We start from the raw sequence: 22,210 nt of genomic DNA, 5'->3' as shown, positions 1-22,210 counted from the left end.
GGCTTGTGCTTCGCCATCTCTGCTGCGTTGGCCTCGTCGTCGTCTTCAATTTCATTCTCCTGGTTATATTCATATGGTAAAATGGACACCACATTGCAATTCATGTTCAAAGATGAGACTCCGTCGAAATCGAAGTCGTCTGTAAGCATATCCTCTTCTTTTGTTTGTTCCTTCTGGATTTTTTGATTTTCTTTCTTGTCTTCAGAAGGAAATAACTTCCTTCCCACAAGAGGTTTTGTTGAGTATGTTATGCTTGGAAGAGCTTTAGTGTTGCTGGATTCTCCAACTTCAGTCGAAGCTGTCTCTCTTTCTGCTTTCCTTAATCTCTGGTGTCTCCTCTATTGTGATCTCGACATAGGGTTCTTACCTTTGTAATTTCCCAATCTTACAACCTCTCTTTCATACGCATGTAACTGTTTCCTATAAGCCCAGGATGTCCTCCCTCCATCGTTGAAACTCCTTCATTTACCCCCTCTTCGACCCCGCCTGAGTCCACTCGTCCTCTGGGATTTCTGTTGGTAGTTTGAAGGTGACTTTCCTCGCCTTTGGATGGGGGATATCTTGTCTTCTTGGGACCCCTCTTTTGTCGAATATGTACATGTATGGATTGCCCCTGCGTGCATCCCAACTCTGATTTGATGGAACTCTTTCAAAAGCCTCAGGTTCATCCTTGTGGCAGCGTAAAAGAAAATCCAGCAGGTTTTCTCCTTGTTTGGGATATACCCCCAGCAATTGACTCTCCTTTCTCCAGTTCCTCTCAGTCTTAGTGCGTTTCCACCTTTCATAGTCTTCAGCCACCCTTTGACTCACCTGTATCCTGCATCTTGGACACATCAGCATATCAGAACTTCGTTTGTGACATCTCCAAAGGTACTCCTTTAGAGTCTCATCAACTTTGGGATAGTGCGACTACATTTCGTCCTTTTTCAAACAACTTTCAACTTCCTCCATCTCTGGGGTCGAATGGCCTAGATTGACCATGTTGACGTCTAGGTTGGCGCTTCAGCGATTGAAATCTCTTTGAATTTCTTTCTTAGGCCTTCAGTAGCCATAATTACCTTCCCAACAAGACCTTCAATAGTCCTTGGTTTGACATTGGTAACCTGTGTACCTTCGACAAAAGTTCAAAGGTAACATCATCGTTTAAGCTATCAGTAGCCTGCTTTCCAATTAGGGCATATCCTTTATTTCCTATGATCTCCTCCGCTTCAACTTTGACCATGTCAACCATATTAATTTCAACAGGCTCTACATAATTTGTGTCGGCAATGTTGAGGGGATTGTAACACCCCTCTAATAACCCGCGGCAAATAAACAATTATTAAATCAGAGTAAACATGCAAAGGGTATCACAATTAATAAATAAAAGAAAAACACACGTTCGGCATATGTCATGCATTCACTGAAACATCTGAAATTATAACTCATTAGATAAAAATCATGTTTACACAGCGGAATCAAATCATCAAGTCAACATTACATCGTTAATGTATCAGACTTCAAATAAAATAAACAATAGAGTTATAATCGAAACTCAAAACATCGTGTCCCCAGTGTTACATCTATCAGAGCATGACACCGACACAACAACTAAACCGACTTATGAGTTAATCCTCACCAAGTAGAAAGTAGTTATCCTCAATCTGAAAATTGTCAACAAGTAAGGGTGAGTCTCATTCTCAATTAATCAATGTTATGCATTCATAAGCAACAAAACATCATAATATATCATTCACCCAATTTGTCATATATTCAGATTCACATCTATTATTCATCAATTCACACAATAATAGATTACAACACAAACACAAAAATCCATACAATCATGTTATGACAAAATGCATATGACACAACTGACACTATGCATGTGGTAACAAAATTCGAGAATGACATTCACAGGACTTCTCTCTGTGATACTTCCCTTCAAGTCGCTCACACCCCACATGGGCACACGACTAACCTCATCGCTCACACCCCCATGGGCACACGATGACTGCTTACTAATCTCCGCACAATGGGAATTACCCACCAACGATCCACTCATCAACGGGATCCAATGTAAATGATATATGAATGAATGCACACATATCACATACTTATATCATCACCGATCCGATGCTTAACATCGTCTCATTTCATCCCACCAATATAATCACAAACAAGTATGTACATGTCCAAGCATCATTCAATCATTCACATACATTCACCACAATCAACATATTAATATTAACAGCATATTTATATTCACAAATCATCAATCATCATCATATAATTCTCAACAATCATCACATCATAATGTTTTCAATACAACATCTTATATTGTCACATTTCATCATATATGTCAACAATACATCATCAAATTAAACAAATCGTCACATGATTAATATTTCAACATAGCATGTATTTAACACATCTCATCACATATATGTACAATACATCATTCACCAAGAAATAAAATCATATTTAAAAATAATTGGATTCACACCTCATTCCATCGTTTAAACACGTAGGCTATCTCATAAGATTCATCGTACTCGAAACGACACTAAAAACAGACCTACGGTTCGAAAGTTACACATCATTCAACTTTCCTAAGAAATAACTATCGCTACAGCACGCGGCGCAACCAAAGTTCGTGGCGCAACCTGAACCACACAAACACGTTCGCGGCGCCAACTCATGCACGCGGCGCGATACGAGAAAATAGGTACGCCTTCGCGGCGCCAACACATGGACGCGGCGCGACCTGAGCGTATCACAACTTCCTGGTTTTCTGCCCAACGGTTCGCGGCGCGACCTGGCGATTTTGCAGAATTACGGGTCTGCGTTCAGACTCTGCGATTTCACATCCTTTTCACCCAAAAACGATTCCAGACATCGCAGACAGGCATATAATCATCGAATTTCTCATCACACATCATTATACATCAAAACAACACATCAATAACCAACAATCTATACAAATTCATCAATTATCCCAAATCATAACATACCTAACAATATCAAATCCCAATATACCCAATCGAATCGAATCATACGTTAATCCATCTTATTACCCATAATCACATAATAGAAATTAACCGGAAGAGTCCCCCCTTACCTTAGCCAAGAGTTCTTGATTGGTCTCTCCCTCCATTGCTCCTCTTTCACGTTCTTCGTGTTCCAAACTCTTTTCACATTCCTTTCTCTTATTCTCAATTCCTTATTATTTTATAAAATAACCTTTTAATTAGAATAGGGCCTTTACTAACATAACACCCCCTCATTCCTTAACATCACACATGGCCCAACACCATAACCATCCTTTCCCAATTAATATCCCACAAACCACCAATAATTCTAATTAGTAATTAAATTTCCATTTAAATTAAAAATTAAAATATACGGGTGTTACAACTCTCCCCCACTAAAAGAGTTTTCGTCCTCGAAAACATACCTCAAGTAACCAGCTCGTATAAGAGTCCTCCACCTGACTCTCCAGCTCCCAATTAACATTACCATCGGTCAATCCTCAAAATCCATCTGACATAACCAGCAGGAAACATGTTTCATACATTCAAATCCCAGTTCTTACGTCGCATTTGACTATCCAAAAGTATACCACTCGCTATAGCTCCAAAAGGTTAACAACAACAGAACATTGAGGTACAACCTATACCATACGCTCAACAGCCGAGTAATACAATTACACAATCTATAGTATGATTACACTGATCAACACTGCCGTAATGCATACCATCTACCAAACATACCAACCTTAGACATACTCTTCCATCTGAGCAATAAAATAATACTTACACTTTTCACCAACCGCTTCCTTCAAGAAACTCAATACTCATATTCCTATACTATTGAATTCCAATTATCTGACTTCTCTTAAGTCACACCATCAATTATCCAATTAGATTTCTGAGTTTTACCCGATTCCGACTCTCTTTACTTATTCGTTCAAGAATCATTCTTCATCATTCATGGTACCAATTTACCACTCAGTAATACTTACTCGCACTCAAAAATAATTTCCAGAGTTATTACATCTATTAAAACATCTTAACCATCAGAACGAGTACACACACAAGTAAGTATAGTCACACTTATTAGCATCAATATACTGACTCTTACAAAATAGCTCAAACTGAGTCACGCCCTCTACTAAGAATCAAATCAACTTCGTCCCTCATAGAGTGTAATTCCTCATTATATCTGGAATCTACAACATCACCTCAATAACAGCGCAAAATTATTACAACATCATATAGCACCAACTCTTCGTTTTAATTTCCCCGAATACATACTCGTTAACTACGTACAACCGTAATAACATATTCATCATCTCGACAATTATTCAAAAGAGTTATAATTCTTCGACACGACATCCTTACATCCACTGGATTCTAAATCCAACATATAGACCAACACATATTCTCTATGTAAGCTCCTGACATATTAATTCCTCACTTCCCACGAGTAGTACTCATAACACTACTCCACATCACACTTTCGCTGCGCGACTTTGATTACCCGTCTGAAGTCATCATCCACCATGTTGCACTCTTTCATATTCACTTCTTCATAAGTTCACACAACATAGTGAGTGATTATTCTCACGGCTTAGCATTCCTCACATCTTAAACCATTAAGGTAACAAAACAAGTTCATCTCATTTATAAGATTCCGTCTACTATCAACAAGAGATTAAGGGTGATCAAGTCCTCAATTTGTCAATAGATAGTCGTCATCCATTTTTAAGCATAAATCGTCGTTACTACATAACGGTGTCCTTTCCGAGTTTGCACCCAAACTCATTAACATCGTCATAGTCCAATAATTCACTACCGTGTCCTTCTTCTAGAATATTCTTCCGAAGTTCAAAACATCAGTTACACAAATCCAATCACTCAACCTCATTACATCGTTTTCGTCGATTCTGAATTCACCGCCTTTACTTTGGTAATTCAAAGTCAACCTATCGATCAACTCAACATCATCTTTTTGACCTTCTCTAATCTCGTCAAGAATACCACTAGTCATCTTCTAGCATACCCAATCTAACACTATTAGGAGTGCCTTCACATACTAACTCAAGTCTCTAAATTGTCCAATTAAATCCAACTCATTCATCATTAGCACCGACATTTTTAAGACTTCTTACGCAACACAATAGCACAACATTTTCCTCATTAGGATGGTAATTCAAACCAAAATCCTAGTCCTAAAAAAAATATACTCTAATCATCTCTACTGCCTCATATTAAGCCCTTTCTGGTCAAAGAGGTACTTCAATTCTTATGATCACTAAACACTTCGAATTTTGAACCATACAATTAACCTGCAAGACCAAGACAACATTCATAACTCGTGGTTTTAATCCAAATTCTATTACATCCTTCACGTCCAAATATCATCCCACTCGGAATCTCAACAAAGTCTTCCTCACGTCAACAAATGTTAGAAATTCCCTACAATTCTTCTTTCATACTTATCGTTACTTTGCCATCACAATTACGATTCCAAGGGTTCTAAAGTTTACTTCACCTTTACTACTAATTTACTCATTCACTAAAATCCATCGGTATTCAAATCATCTTTGTGACTGAACATCTCGTCGACTTATTCATCAACAACATGTTCTACTCCACGTCGTTTCAAACAATCGCGGTAGTAGGCATTCTTATTCAACAAGTTTCATGCTTCCTTAACCGAATTCACAATACCTCCTCATAGGATCAATCTACTGTATTTATAACTCTCCCATAAGGTAGAACATAATCTCTCCTCTTCGTAGGTTCAAACGGCACATTAATCCGACACTCAGAACTCAAGATATGAATTTTCCAATCGTTATCCGAAAATGCAATACCGACATCATGCAGCGACACTCTATACGATATATCCAAAACTCCTCAATTGGTAAATTCAATTCTTAAACTTACTCCTCAACAAATCTTCTAATTATTCCTTCGATCCATTCAACACTGACACTGACATCCCGTGCAGTACCTATAAACAAGTCTAGTTGTAAGAACAAGAGTAACCGTAACTTCGTCTCCTTCCAACGTCATTCTGTCACAATTAATTATGTTACAGCTGCTGCAACCATTTTTATAACAAAGTTCATCTTGTTAGCTTTCCGACGCTTCAAACGGAACTAAATTCGGATTTCCAGAACTCCAGTTATGAATTTTCGAAGTTCCGCAGCTATTCAGCAATTTTCTTGCGTTTTGCTTACGAAAATCTCTCTCCGAAACTCATTCTCTTCAACTCTATCACATTCCAAACAGCCCCTTAACATATCTCTTCACTTCCAAACATTCTTATGACTTGAGCAACACATCCTATTGCCGAAGTGCGATTTCTGGAACATTACGACAACAATCCTCTTTGCAAACTTGCAGCTGAATCTCTTCCGAGACGTAAAGCTACTCAACTGACATCTTCGCAGTACACCAGTAGAGCTGACACATCGCAACTTTCCAATTTCCTTCTCTTACAATAACTGTCAATTACCTCTAATCATCTTCCTTCAAGATGTTCCAACTCAATTCCCAGTGAAGTCTTAATTCCAAGTCACCTTCAACTCGGGAAACAACAAACTCCAACAACGCTCGCACTGTTGCCAACAGCAACCTACTGAATCAATCTTCTTACAACTGAAACATAACCAAGAAGCGAAGCTTCTCCCCCACTCGTTTCAATCCAACACCTGCAACAAACAACCAAGTACCGACAGTGATTCACTCACATGTCGCTTACCAAGGAATAAAATGCCGACAATATACAACTGTCGCGCAACTCGACTGACTCAACAATTGGCCGGCCGGACCGACCTGCTCTGATACCACTATTGTAACACCCCTCTAATAACCCGCGGCAAATAAACAATTATTAAATCAGAGTAAACATGCAAAGGGTGTCACAATTAATAAATAAAAGAAAAACACACGTTCGGCATATGTCATGCATTCACTGAAACATCTGAAATTATAACTCATTAGATAAAAATCATGTTTACACAGCGGAATCAAATCATCAAGTCAACATTACATCGTTAATGTATCAGACTTCAAATAAAATAAACAATAGAGTTATAATCGAAACTCAAAACATCGCGTCCCCAGTGTTACATCTATCAGAGCATGACACCGACACAACAACTAAACCGACTTATGAGTTAATCCTCACCAAGTCGAAAGCAGCTATCCTCAATCTGAAAATTGTCAACAAGTAAGGGCGAGTCTCATTCTCAATTAATCAATGTTATGCATTCATAAGCAACAAAACATCATAATATATCATTCACCCAATTTGTCATATATTCAGATTCACATCTATTATTCATCAATTCACACAATAATAGATTACAACACAAACACAAAAATCCATACAATCATGTTATGACAAAATGCATATGACACAACTGACACTATGCATGTGGTACCAAAATTCGTGAATCACATTCACAGGACTTCTCTCTGCGATACTGCCCTTCAAGTCGCTCACACCCCACATGGGCACATGACTAACCTCATCGCTCACACCCCCAAGGGCACACGATGACTGCTTACTAATCTCCGCACAATGGGAATTAGCCACCAACGATCCACTCATCAACGGGATCCAATGTAAATGATATATGAATGAATGCACACATATCACATACTTATATCATCACCGATCCGATGCTTAACATCGTCTCATTTCATCCCACCAATATCATCACAAACAAGTATGTACATGTCCAAGCATCATTCAATCATTCACATACATTCACCACAATCAACATATTAATATTAACAACATATTAATATTCACAAATCATCAATCATCATCATATAGTTCTCAACAATCATCACATCATAATGTTTTCAAAACAACATCTTATATTGTCACATTTCATCATATATGTCAACAATACATCATCCAATTAAACAAATCGTCACATGATTAATATTTCAACATAGCATGTATTTAACACATCTCATCACATATATGTACAATACATCATTCACCAAGAAATAAAATCATATTTAAAAATAATTGGATTCACACCTCATTCCATCGTTTAAACACGTAGGCTATCTCATAAGATTCATCGTACTCGAAACGACACTAAAAACAGACCTACGGTTCGAAAGTTACACATCATTTAACTTTCCCAAGAAATAACTATTGCTACAGCACGCGGCGCAACCAAAGTTCGCGGCGCGACCTGAACCACACAAATACGTTCGCGGCGCCAACTCATGCACGCGGCGCGATACGAGAAAATAGGTACGCCTTCGCGGCGCCAACACATGGACGCGGCGCGACCTGAGCGTATCACAACTTCCTGGTTTTCTGCCCAACGGTTCGCGGCGCAAACAGAGGTTCGCGGCGCGACCTGGCGATTTTGCAGAATTACGGGTCTGCGTCCAGACTCTGCGATTTCACATCCTTTTCACCCAAAAGCGATTCAGACATCGCAGACAGGCATATAATCATCGAATTTCTCATCACACATCATTATACATCAAAACAACACATCAATAACCAACAATCTATACAAATTCATCCATTATCCCAAATCATAACATACCTAACAATATCAAATCCCAATATACCCAATCGAATCAAATCATACGTTAATCCATCCTATTACCCATAATCACATAATAGAAATTAACCGGAAGAGTCCCCTCTTACCTTAGCCAAGAGTTCTTGATTGGTCTCTCCCTCCATTGTTCCTCTTTCACGTTCTTTGTGTTCCAAACTCTTTTCACATTCCTTTCTCTTATTCTCAATTCCTTATTATTTTATAAAATAACCTTTTAATTAGAATAGGGCCTTTACTAACATAACACCCCCTCATTCCTTAACATCACACATGGCCCAACACCATAACCATCCTTTCCCAATTAATATCCCACAAACCACCAATAATTCTAATTAGTAATTAAATTTCCATTTAAATTAAAAATTAAAATATACGGGTGTTACAGGGATCAACATCCATTTTCATCTGGCTTCTTCCCTTGTTTGCAAACTTCAAACGGACCTCCTTGATTGCATTCTTAATAAGATCCCTGAAAAGAAAACATTGTGAGGTTCGGTGGCCCAAAAAATTATGGTATTTACAGTAGCCTTTTTCTTCCGCTGTTCTAACGGAGGAACTTTAGTATTAGGAGGCACCACCATTTGGCTATCTTTCACAAGTAAATCAAATATTTTGTCACACTTAGTTACGTCGAATGTGTATGTCTTCTTAGGAAACTTATCATTCTTTTCATTTTCGGCAGGATTTTTGCCGTTTGATGGTGTAAGCATTTTACAGGAATAAATGGATGCTTCTTTTAATTCAGCCAAGTCTACTTCGAAATCCTCGAAACCATATTGGTCCTCGAAGATTTCAGGTTCTCCTTCGTCGGCTTCGACATAGGTAACTCCTTCTTTTTTATAATTTTTATTCGCCTGAGCCTTCTCAGCTTTTAAACGTTCGACTTGTCGAACCCTGTCGGCAAACTGGGCCATGTCTCTCAAATATTGAGTATCTAATTTTTCCTAATAGAGTAATCTAAACCTCCAGCGGCCATTTCGACTAGTTCGTGTTCGGGCACCACTGTGAAGCACCTAGACTTTAACAAACGGAACCTATTCAGATAGTTATCTATGGGTTTAGTAAAATTCCTTTTAATACTGGCCAATTCCTTAAGACTTATCTTGGTTTGGCCCATATAGAATTGCTCATGGAATATTCTCTTTAAATGAGACCAAGTATCTATAGAACTTGGTGGCAGAGTTGTAAACCATGTGAAAGCATTCTTGGTTAAAGAACTGGGGAAATATTTCATTCTCAGGTCCTCATTGTTTGCCAAATCTCCAGCCTCTGTCATGTATCTGGCTATGTGTTCCGTAGTGGATTCACTAGTATCTCCTAAGAACTTGGTAAATTTAGGGACTTTGCAACCCCTTGGTAATTCAGTCTGTAAGACATAATCTGACAAAGGGGAGGTATAATTTGGCCTTCGAAGTTCGGTGTTCAAACCGTTCTGGGCCATGATCCTTTCTATCATAGTGGTCAAATTAGTCTCCATCTGGTTGTTTTGCCTAACCCTATGGATTACTTCGTCTGCATCTTGGTTTCTATTAGCCATCATGACTCTCCCGGTGTTCATCAGGAACTTCCAGTCGAGTGGTGGCGATTCCCTGGGCTTGTTGTTCTATTCCTACCCCCAAACCTCTTTCGCCCCTTGCCTAAGTGGTCGACTTTGGTTTATAGTTGGTTCCTCCTACTAGGTTATAGCCTGGTTGGTCCTACGCCGACAGAAGTTTGAGGGGCTCCTAAAAATTCTGCTATGCGTCCCATTTGTGCAGACAATTGTTGATATGTTTGGGCATTGTCTTGGTTAGTCCTATTAACATTTTGTATTAAGGGAGAGAAATAATATTCATTTCTCTGGCAAGGACTCCTACCATATCATGGTTACTAACATCCATCTGTTGTCGAAATACGGCCTGACTATTTGTGGTAAGGGGGGAAGGAAACCTGGATTTTGGAAACCTTGTCCTAAGTTATTCATCCCAGACCTTGAATTCTATACTGGCGAGAAGGTCGACATATTAGGGTTAGCATATGTGGACGTAGTATTATGTAACCCAGACATAAATAACGTTGGCACCCCATATGGTTGGTTTCTCCAATTCCTCTGTTGTTCGACTCCTGGTGGCCTAGGTGTTGAAATATTTTGGGCATTTTTGTTCCCTATATATGTTAAAACGTGGTCCATTTGAGTGTTTGATGGGCCCTCCATTGTATTTGTAAATGGGGGAACTACCGTCGAACTATTTACTGGCATGGATCCTGTGAACGAAGGAATTGAGTTATTCGTCGCCATAGGTCCTGAGGACGCATTAGTGGCCTGGGAAACAGGGATTGAATTTGACGCATCTGTCGAAGTTGTCCCAATGGTTCCCGTTCCTTGTGGAGGATTTTGGTCCCCTAAGTTGTTGGTGTTATTAACCATTCTTTTTGTGTATTTTCTTTTAGGTATTTGTTGCGAACTATTGGTTATCTTACCTCTCTTAAGGTTCATGCAACAATGTGATACTGACAAACAAGACACAAAACTTTACTGCAATTATGAAAACGAAACAAAATCACTTTGACACCGTCCCACTGGACGTGCCAATTTGTTTACCAGTAATTTCCGACAAACAACCGCTAGTCTTCAAAGAATATAAACTTTGGTAACTTACAGGATCGACTAGATTGATCCTAGGACATGTGTCTCAAGGATTCGTGTTTCGGTGATTTAGTTCATAACTGATGGTATTTCTGGTTTATAAATGTTATTAAGATCTTTAAACTAGTGTTAACTTTTAAGAGTTTGTTGACAATAACTCTAAGTAGAAGTTACAGACTAATGATTTCGAATGTAAAATAAACTGAATGATCTTTTAAAAGGGTTTTCGACAATACTGGAAATGAATGACAAAAATGTAAATAGACTGAACGTAGAAAACTTTCTAACTTAAATTGCAGTAAATAAATGTGTTGTACCCCAAAATTTGTCCACATTTTTCAAAAATTCAAAACTATTTTAAAAATTGGGTTTTATAAAAATCTTGGGTTCATTTACAGTGATATCCTGAATTTTATAAATATTCGATTTAAAGTCTATTTTAAAATATAATGGTTTCGAACCTGAGACCTTGAGAGGAGCACACTCTCAAGACCCAAGCGTTTCACAGCTAGATCAAACACACGCACACCATAACCACAAACAATTAACACTATGACTTTTTTTTTTCTCATACAGAACTTTCACACCATTGTTTTTACCCTATCATTCTACAATTCTACATTATACACCAACTGTATATCCACCACTTACAACATAAGATAATTCATGATTAAAATTTAGAAAATACATGCTGGAAGGTTAATAATCAAAATAAGCTTCATGTTGCCGTCTTCTGTTGCTGTGCAGGTATCGATTCAATTCCATTTCAGATTTTAACTCAGACCAAGCCAACACACCTCCGACGAAGCCTTTGCTCAGAATGAATCCCATTCACATCATCAATCGCCATTGATTCTTAAATTTGCAATAGCGTCAACCTTCAACGGATCTGAAGCGTTTATCATCACAAGCAGCTTCAACAGTAACTTCACGATTTGAACTGGATTCGACAAACAGCAACAATCAAACCACATACAGATCCAATGAATTCACGATTCAACATCCCCATATCTTCACAACAATAACAACCTTGTAAAAATTTACATCATATTCATCAATAATTAACAGCTTCTAACATATCGGATTTCTTTTTTGCAGAGGAAATTAAAAATCAAGTTCACTACCTCAGGATTCAAACACCGACGCGAACTCTCTCCGTATCGGATCCTCTTTCGATCAAAGCTCCCATCATCACCATGACGACCCCAACGATGTGTTGCCGTATCCACTCCGCTGGAACAATTCACGCGCCTTTACGACTCGGTGTTCGACACTTTGACGGTGAAGGAAGTGGCATTGTAGATCGTGACGAGTTTAAAGCCGAGATAAAAAAAAATCATGCTCGCAATTGCTGATGGATTGGGATCTTCATCTATTCAAATGGTTCTTGAAGATGATTCACAGAGTCTTCTTCAGAAAAGTTGCGGATCTCGAGACTTCTAAGCATGTTACCGTCGTTTTGAGTTTCTCGTTTGGTATCCTTTTATACTTTTGTGGACACTCTTAGCACTTTGACGTCCCTGTGATTTGTTCTGCATAAATGCTCTTTGGTTTTGTTTTTTTTATAAAGATAATAATAATCATAAAAAACATAAAAATTAGACATTAGTTTTTAATTAATTAATTTAACTTAGACATATTTCTAGACCTTAGGATTAATTTAATAGGATTCAAGACTTAAGTTTTTTATTCAACTTAATTTCACTTATTTAGAATTAAATTTAATCACTATTAACATTTGCTTCTAAAAAAATACCAACATCAAAGCATTTTTTCCTGACTTTATTGTCTTTTTGCTATTTTATTTTTTAGAAAATTGTATAGGTCGCATTATCGATTGTAATATCATAGCTTTTATTTTTTCGCATTTTTTAAATATTGTAACTGCTCACTGGATGTAATAGCTAGGACTTTTATTTTCCGCACCTCATTATGTAACTGCCCCAAAGCCATGTAATAGCGTAGGATATTTACATTCCGCACTTTAATTTTTTGCACATATTTAACTGCTAGTTTAATAGGATTGTATGGAAAGATAACAAATTGAACGTTAGCTCACTAACTCAAGATAAATATTTAAATTGACACACTCTTGTTCACACACACACACACACACACACTATGCTTTTTCAAGCTTTTCAAACAAAACAAAACGAGTTAAGCAAACTAAGAGCCCGTAGATAACTACGGATGAAAAGGGTGCTAACACCTTCCCTTTTCGTAACTTACCCCCCGAACTCAAATCTTTTCTTAAAGGTCTTTCCTGTACTTTATACCTTTCCTAATAAATTGGATAAAATAAAAGTCGGTGGCGACTCTTGCTCATTGCAACATTGTTTGTGAAATAATAAAGTCAGTTCTCCCACCGTGTTATAAAATGACTTAAACGAAATAAATTTGTAAATATAAAGATAATGACAAAATAACTTTCGACATAAATGTGACTTGCATTGAATAAATAACATGAAAGATAAATATGGTGTTCTTCATACATACATTGTTTCAGCAAAGACTATTTTCTCTTACGCTGGTATTTTCAGTAATTTTGTGAATTTTTGTATATCAATTCGAACACACTAAATCTAAACATTAAAAATCCTATTTATACTAGTTCGACCCTAACGGTCTCTAAATAGATTACTGCCAAGTTCAATATTTCAAATGTTGCTTCGCTTCAGATACTTCCACGCGTTCGCCAGAAAGAGCTGTTCCAATTGAATTTTAAATCTTCCCGCTCAAAGCTTTGACTCTGCCAACGCTGCTGTCGAAGAGTACTTAGTGAAGATTACAGAATCTTTTCAGTCACAACCTTCAATAGAAGCAAATCTTCTCCTTCAAGGAAAAGATTCAGAATAGTTTCACAAAAGTCATTTCTTCTTCATAACACAACACTTCAAAGCATTATGATCCCTTGGTCGAAATCTCCATCTAACACCTTGTTGGCGTTTCTTCCAAAATTTAGACACGATTAATTGTTGCAGTGAGTTGGATACGCCACGATTTTGATATTGATTGATATGATATAATCTTTTTCACTTGAGAGAGCTAGTGCCATACTTGTTGATTTTATTCAAGTTGGAGCCCTTCTCTCATTTGTGATGCAAAGACTCCATTTGTTCTCGTGTTTAAGATCAATGGCTGGGTATTCTCTTCTATGATGATAAAGTGTTTATTCCTTTTTAAAAATCTTCTCTTTTAAGTGGAACTACATTAGCTCTGACTTCACCATTGCACCAAGGAGGTATGTAGGCACAAGATGTAATGTATTACCGAACTTATTTTAAAAAATCAAACAAACCTTTTCTTTTGCACAAAATATCTTTTAATAAACACAGATTTTCAAAAAGGTTAATGTGGAGTACCACAGATATGAGGGGTGCTTAAAACCTTTCCTTTGTATAATCAACACCTGTACCCAAGATCTCTTTTTGTTTTAAAAACAAACTTTGGGTTTATTTCGCTCTTTTCCCATTTCCTTTGGAAACAATAAAGCGCGGTGACGACTTTCACTAAAATAACGAGTCAAGTCTGTTAGTGGCTTTAATCTCAGATTTTCCCCACTACAGTCGGGGTGCCCATTTTTCTTTGTAATCGAGTTAGAGAACCGTTCTTCCGTTAATGTCATCTCTTGCTTTCTTAAAAATAAAAAATGTAAAAGCCACAATATACTTACTTGACTTTTCACACCATAGTTGGATACACCGTATCAGAAGTACAACAATTTGAATCATATTCATGTTGCGGCTTAGTAGTGCGCGAGTTAAGATCCTCTCCATTTCTTTTAAGAAATGGAGAACACAAGTATTAATGTTTTTATAGAATACATATCAAATTATGTAAAATATATCTCACACATTTTAATAATATATGCATTTATGCACAAATACTTTAGTACTTATGTTCTCTATTTCTTTTAAGAAATGGAGAGAATCTCCACTCGTAGTGCTCTCTTGAGTTTACGGCAACAATTGTTCATGAAATTGTAACACATGTCATACACAGTGAATAATTAGCGCAACCGTTCAAATAACAATACTGTTACAGAAATTAAATAGCCATCCAAAGAAATGGCGTACAGTAAAACAATTATCTAAAGCCATCATTTAGATGTGGGGTGTAATATTATAAATTAATGGACAACCACATTCACCATATTATTACTAAACGTGAAAACCACATCCATAGCCACATAACTCTCTTGAATCATGTATACATATAAATTATGTATGCATAATTTGGTACATATAAAACAAAAAATAGTCATACGATTTGCATCGGAAAAACATGTGTATATATATGAAGCAATGATTAAACACTTTAATCAACAATTTTATGCATAGCTTAGCGTCATCGTATGCTATATATTTACGGTAATCAAAACTATAACACTTACTCATATATTGGATTAGTGATTTAATTGGAACCGAGACTCATACCACGTTGGAATTTTAAGAGAATTTTTTCAAATTGAATTTTTTCAAATTTTTGCTTATTAGCAAAATAATCCGATGAACAGATCTAATTCGATTAACGCATTTTAATTAAATCATTAATTACAAATCAAACATCAATAAAGATTCAAGAATTACCTCTTGAAGCGTGCTTTATATTTTGATCACGAACGGCAGAAGATACTAGCGTCTCTACGCAGTCCACGCGAGTGCAAAGTGGAAGGCGGTGCTAGCCGTTCTTGCTCTGAGAAAATTGACAATTAGCTTTGGAGCTCCTCTATTTATAGAGAGCTTCTAAAACCGTAATGCTCTTATTTTGGGCTTTTCCAAAATAAACTCAATTTTATTTAATTAAATAAATAGTATTTATATTTAACCAATTTTTTTTAATTAAATAAAAATAACTTTAAATTAAATCATATTTAATTTAACTTTCAATTCTCATTTATTTAATTAAATCATATTTAATCAAATAAATTATATATGTGCTGATTTATTAAACAATTTAAATACCATTAACACATAATTAAAATAAATCATATTTAATCTAATCATCAATTCCACTATAAGTACTCTCTGCGCGTGATCACGTAGGTTCTCGTAACATTGGCAATAATATTAAATCACCTATTTATTATTATAAACAGTGAACGGTATTTAGCAACACATCACTACTACCTATGTGACGAGAATGTCGTGTGATTTGACATAACCTTTTTATGATAATGATCATGTGTATAATTACCATTTTTCTCTTATATCTATATTGAACACAAGGCATAGAATGTGTCACCCTTGTGTAGTCCAATATTTTATTCCTTGATCCCCAAGAGTACTTGATAACAACAAATAAGCCCAATATTTATTATCTACTTATTTGAGCACGGTCATGCATTCTTCAATCATACTCAATCAAGGGACCCACAAATATTACTCCCGTATATGTAGGAGGGGGAAAATTCCATCTAGGTCCCTCATGTCCCTCAGCATGATTTGTAAAGTACCCATCAACCATCTTTATGGTCATTCTGTTACGGACAATGTTTAATTGACATTAAAGTACTTGACTCTACATTTAGGGTCCATAGGGGTTTCAGGTCGAAGGGTGGTATACACCACTATCACTATGAGAATAACTTATGACACTTACATAACAAATTATGTAGTATTCTCATGGTGGGTCAATCCAGTATAAATATTACTCCTAATATTTATACCTATGTGAATACTGGATATCTCATATCCATGCTCGTGAGATACAATCATCAATCTACTCACATAATAGTTTCTATGCATTACTGTTTTCCTATTTGACAATTGTAGATGTTTTCATATTGGTTGCATTTTGTGGTAAAACATTCCTGTGTGTTTTGATGTCCTGACTAATGTCATGACACGCTATGTGTAGTGTTCTGCAGGGTTGTATGCTTGAGCTAATACATGTTTTTGTTGGATGTCATGCTCGATGTCATGACATCAGTAATTAACAGCAGTGACTGTTATGTTTGGCTGTTATGTTTCCTTATTTATCTCAAGCTACAATTTAGGAAATTATATATTTTGTGCTGTATAGTTTGCGCTAAAATATCTCGTCTACAACATATGTGTGAACACCATGATGATGTGCAAATTAGGTTAACTTGGTTAACCCAAATTTATGTTTGGAAGGCCTAAGACTTAAGTACTGCCTATAAGAAGACTACTAATCCTACTTTTAGAAGCAGAGATTTTGGCGTGAAGAATTTTGTGCATTGTGTTTTATTTTCACGTGTTTTTGTGTTAGTGTTTCTCTTGTAATCCAAGCAATTATCACCTTGATGATTGTATTGGAGTAGGGTGTTTTGAGTTGTAATTTGTTGTGTCACTCTGAGCTTTTAAGCATGAGTGTTGTGTCTCTTGATTGAAGCTTCTAAGAAAGATCAAGGTTTGTTTGAAGTGTGTCTTCAATTTGCTTTTCATAGTTTTCTGTTTGTTATCACTGCTGTGATTGAGGGGGAGTGAGTAGGGACTCAGGTCTAGCACTAGATTGAAATTGCATTGGGTAGGTCTTAAGTGAAGAGTTGTAAACAGGTAGTTTAGCTCTGAATTAATACTGCTTATAGTGGATTTCTTCCCTGGCTTGGTAGCCCCCAGAGTTGGTGTTGTTTTACATCGAACTGGGTAAACAATTTCCTGTGTTCTTTACTGCTTTTATTGACTTACTGCTAGAAGTTATTATATGTTTAGTAGTGCATGTCATAACATCCGATAAGACATCGATTACCTGATTACTAGAATTTTCAATAGTAAAGCTCGACTACGGATACTTTAAGAATAACGTCCTTATGTTTAATAAGGTATCACGATTAAGTCACACTTAATAGGTCATTAATAGACTAATTATTCTAAGCACTTTATTACGTCTTATACAAAAAACATAATAAATACAATGCCTAATAAGAATATATATATATATATATATATATATATATATATATATATATATATATATATATATATATATATATATATATATATATATATATATATATATATAAAACAATATATATCAAGGTCATGATACAAAAGCATATTAAGCCAATGTTGATTGGCTATTAGGGCTTACTCCAACACTACTAATTCCTATGGAATAGAAAGATAATTTGAATAAAGATTGTTAGTGTATGCGATTTCAATATAGTAATGAATATTATAAATATAGAATAATAATAATAATAATAACAACACGATTACTTATCATGGTTCTCCAACTTGGTTAGTCTAGTCCTCACACCTTGTGAGATTATCCTTTAATTGAATCTTCTTACAACAACTTTTCTTCTATGTATTCTTATCCTCACCGGGCTTACACTTCTGAATATAGCTTCCAGACAGCTTACAAGAGTATTGGTTTTGTATATCTTTGTTGTGATATACTATTTAGTTTCAAGATGTTTACAATATGTTTTAAGATACTCTCTATATGGCAGTGAGTATTTGAACTTAAAATTGAGAATAACAATATGATAAAACTAAGATTTTAGTTCTCACAATTTGGTAGTGAATATAAGAAGAGATTCTAGTGTAAATGATTTTCTTAGCTTTAGGATTTGCTTTTGTTGTGCTGCTCAATGTTGTATCGAATACAAAATGTGTATCTTCTTTATATAGAGAGCCAAGACTTTGTTTCACAACTTTGTCAAAAATAAAGATTGTCTTTTACAAAAATGTCATTGAGGATATAAGTGACAGGTGCTGAGAAGTACTTTGGAAGTGCTAAGAATAACTCTTGTCTTATTCTTGAGAAGGCAAGTGCTGAGAATTACTTTGGAAGTGCTGAGAATAACTCTTGTCTTATTCTTGAGAAGACAATTTCTTATTCTTGAAAAACTAAGTCTTATACTCGAATTTGACAAGGCAAGTCTTATTCTTGGAAGACCAAGTCTTATACTCTAAAAGCTCTTTTTAGTTCTCAAGATATATTAAGCATTTGTTTGATAAAGAACATGTCATGTATGTAATGTCAAGACTAATTAACTGGATTTACTAATGAGATACACTGGAGTTTCTTTACAAAAATAGTTTGTAATATTCAAAACAAGAATAGAGTATGTTTCAACAATTTCCTGATTTTTAAACATAACGGTTTTAATGTTTTGAAGAATTGAATGCAGGTCCGGTTTTTGATAAAATCGGTTGAACTGGCCGGTCCGATCTTGTTTTGAGTACAATGATATTGCTAAGAAATAGTGGTTAGAATGACGCTAAAAAAATATTAGTATATAAAAATTGAAAATTCTAAGATCACGTCACATAAACATAAACATTAGAGTTTTTGAAATATGCTAAAGGAGGATTGCATTAATTATTATGAAGAGGCATTTTAAGCCCTGACTATCTAAGACCGATTTTAAAGTGATATAACATCTTTCATCTGTAAGATTATTTATTTCTATACTTTTTTATTTGATTAGAATATATTTAAAAATATTTGTATATGGAATAACGAAAATGAGACTTTCTTTGAATGGTACGTTTGTGGTTTCAAATTTATATTATCAAATTTATATTATCAAATTTACTTGACTTTTAAGTCAGCTCTTAGAAACAATATCTTGTTCAATTCGCCACATCATACGCCGGACATCATGCATCAGCTGGTGCACCATCAATCATATTCTTAAAGGATTAGGAGAAGATGCAACTGAGGTATATCTTAATTACTATTAAATTTGCAATAAAGTTGATTTAGTTATAATGTTATACTTTTGTATGCAAATTTTTCAGTTTTAGAGAAGGATTTGGGAATTCTTCTTCGGAAGTTTCTCATTATAGGTCACTATTGCTTGTACTCAATAAAGGCAAGGACAACTACTTACACTACCAACTATATATCTTATAATAAAAGATACTATCAAATACCCTAAAATAGCTATATATCTAATAATAAAATATATTGTCAAATACCTTAAATTATACTTCACTGTTTCTCATGTTTCTCGTTGCTGCTAATGAAACAGGTTTTTACCGTGGCTAAACAACATTTTTTAGAGTGATTCTAACCCCGTCCAACCACTAACCCCACTAACTCAAAATCAAATGATTCTTCCGCCATTAAGGTCATTAACTCATCAACCTCAAAAAGGAAAAAGATAAAAAAAACCCTTTTTGACAATCATATACTTTAAAATTAATTTTTTTATTGTTTAAATTTAAAAGTTGTTTTGATGCCATAAGTGTTCAATAATTATAAAATTAATTTGAAAAAGACTATATAAAAGAATTATTATCTCAAAAAATAAGAAATAACATAAATTGTAAGAGAAATAACCAAGTACAATTATTTTATATATTTTTATTGTTATAGTTGATTTTAATATTATATATATTAAACAATTATTTTTTGAAATGTGTGGCTTTATGGACTTCATTTTTTTAATAGAGCAATGATAGAATATGATCAGCTCAGCTTAATCATAATGCGATAGTTTTATTCATCAAAATGGAAATCTGTTTACAAGAGTGTCTATTACTGCATAGTGTTATCTAAACTAAGTATATCCACATATATACTATGTTATACTACAGTGGATACCAAATATGAATATGATACAATATTGTAGGCCCAACAACAGAAATACAAGGGCTCAATATTGTAAGGCCCAATAATAGAAATACAAAGGCCCAATATCTAGTGTATACACTAATACTCCCCCTCAAGATCAAGGAGGTGCCAATGACACAATCTTGAGCTTGTTTCTCAGATCCTTGAATGCTGCAGATGGTAATGGTTCGGTCAGAATATCAGCAAGTTGAGCAGTGGCTGGAACATGCTGGATTTTAAGTTTGTTGGCAGCTACCTTCTCTCTAACAAAGTGTATATCCAGCTCAATATGTTTAGTCCTAGCATGAAGGACAGGATTGTGACTTAACATCACAGCACTCAAATTATCACATAGGAGGGTTGGAGTTAAGCATTTGATTCGCAGCTCTGCAAGTAAGGACTGCAGCCAAAGTATTTCAGATGTGGTGTGTGCTAGTGCTCGATATTCTGCCTCTGCAGATGACCTGGCCACAAGGGTTTGTTTCTTGGAACTCCATGTAATTAGATTAGGCCCAACAAAGATGCATGATCCAGATGTGGACCTCCTGTCATCAGGATCATTGGACCAATCAGAGTCACTGTAGGCTCTAATGGAGAGATGTTGATGAAGGCTGGCTGGTGATAATATGAGACCAAGAGTGGCAGTGCCACTAAGATACCTGAGAATCCTCTTTACCATGCTCCAATGAGTGTTCAAAGGTTTGGCCATGAACAGACATGCTTTGTTAACACAATATGCTATATCAGGCCTGGTAAGAGTAATGTACTGTAGAGCTCCTACAATGGACCGGTACATCAAAGGATCTTCCATGTCATCAGTTCCATATTTGCTGAGCTTGCACTGACTGAGCATTGGAGTAGGCACACCATTGGCTTCTAGCATATTGACTTTACTAAGTAAATCTCTGATATACTTAGTTTGAGTGAGCACAATGGAGCCAGTAGTTTGATATGTGACCTCAAGTCCTAAGAAAAATTCTGGCTTGCCAAGATGTTTGAGAGCAAATTGTTGATGAAGTTGAGAGATGACTTTAAGGATAAGAGTAGATGAAGAACCTGTGACAAGGATATCATCCACATAGACCAGTGCATACAAAGTAATTCCTTGATGATTATAAATAAATAAGGAATGATCACACTTGCTAGTTACAAAGCCAAATTGAAATAGAGTTTTGTGGAGCTTTTCATACCAGGATCTTGGAGCCTGTTTTAGGCCATAAAGAGATGTTAGACGCTGGCCTATAGATCTAGAGGGGGGGGTGAATAGATCTCTCTAAGTTTTTACAGATTTTTCTACAGACTTGAGCGAAAGCGGTTCTGAATCGACTTGCGTCTATTCTGGACCGCTATTGCAAAGGTCGTATGTGTTTCAAAACCAAATAGTAAGTGGAATTGATGGTGAAGTAATATGATAGCTAACCAATACGTTTAACAACTGAAATCCAATTAACTTCTAG

The 22,210-nt window shown here is 35.8% G+C and overlaps 1 protein-coding gene across 1 annotated transcript; it reads right to left on the bottom strand.

Moving 5' to 3' along the window:
* Positions 1-9,527: 9,527 nt before the first annotated feature.
* Positions 9,528-10,130, bottom strand: LOC131659525 (uncharacterized). The gene has a single exon (XM_058928704.1). The coding sequence runs from the start codon at positions 10,128-10,130 to the stop codon at positions 9,528-9,530; it is 603 nt and encodes a 200-aa protein (XP_058784687.1).
* Between the last annotated feature and the right edge of the window lie 12,080 nt (positions 10,131-22,210).

Source organism: Vicia villosa, linkage group LG3 (genome assembly GCF_029867415.1).
Source record: "Vicia villosa cultivar HV-30 ecotype Madison, WI linkage group LG3, Vvil1.0, whole genome shotgun sequence".
Classification (NCBI taxonomy): Eukaryota; Viridiplantae; Streptophyta; class Magnoliopsida; order Fabales; family Fabaceae; genus Vicia; species Vicia villosa.
The sequence above is the reverse complement of the archived record's forward strand: the minus strand, read 5'-3'. Positions and strand labels throughout refer to the sequence as shown.

Bases quoted from the DNA above. Each gene is read 5' to 3' on its own strand.
- LOC131659525 (XM_058928704.1), bottom strand. From the start codon at position 10,130: ATGGCTAATAGAAACCAAGATGCAGACGAAGTAATCCATAGGGTTAGG.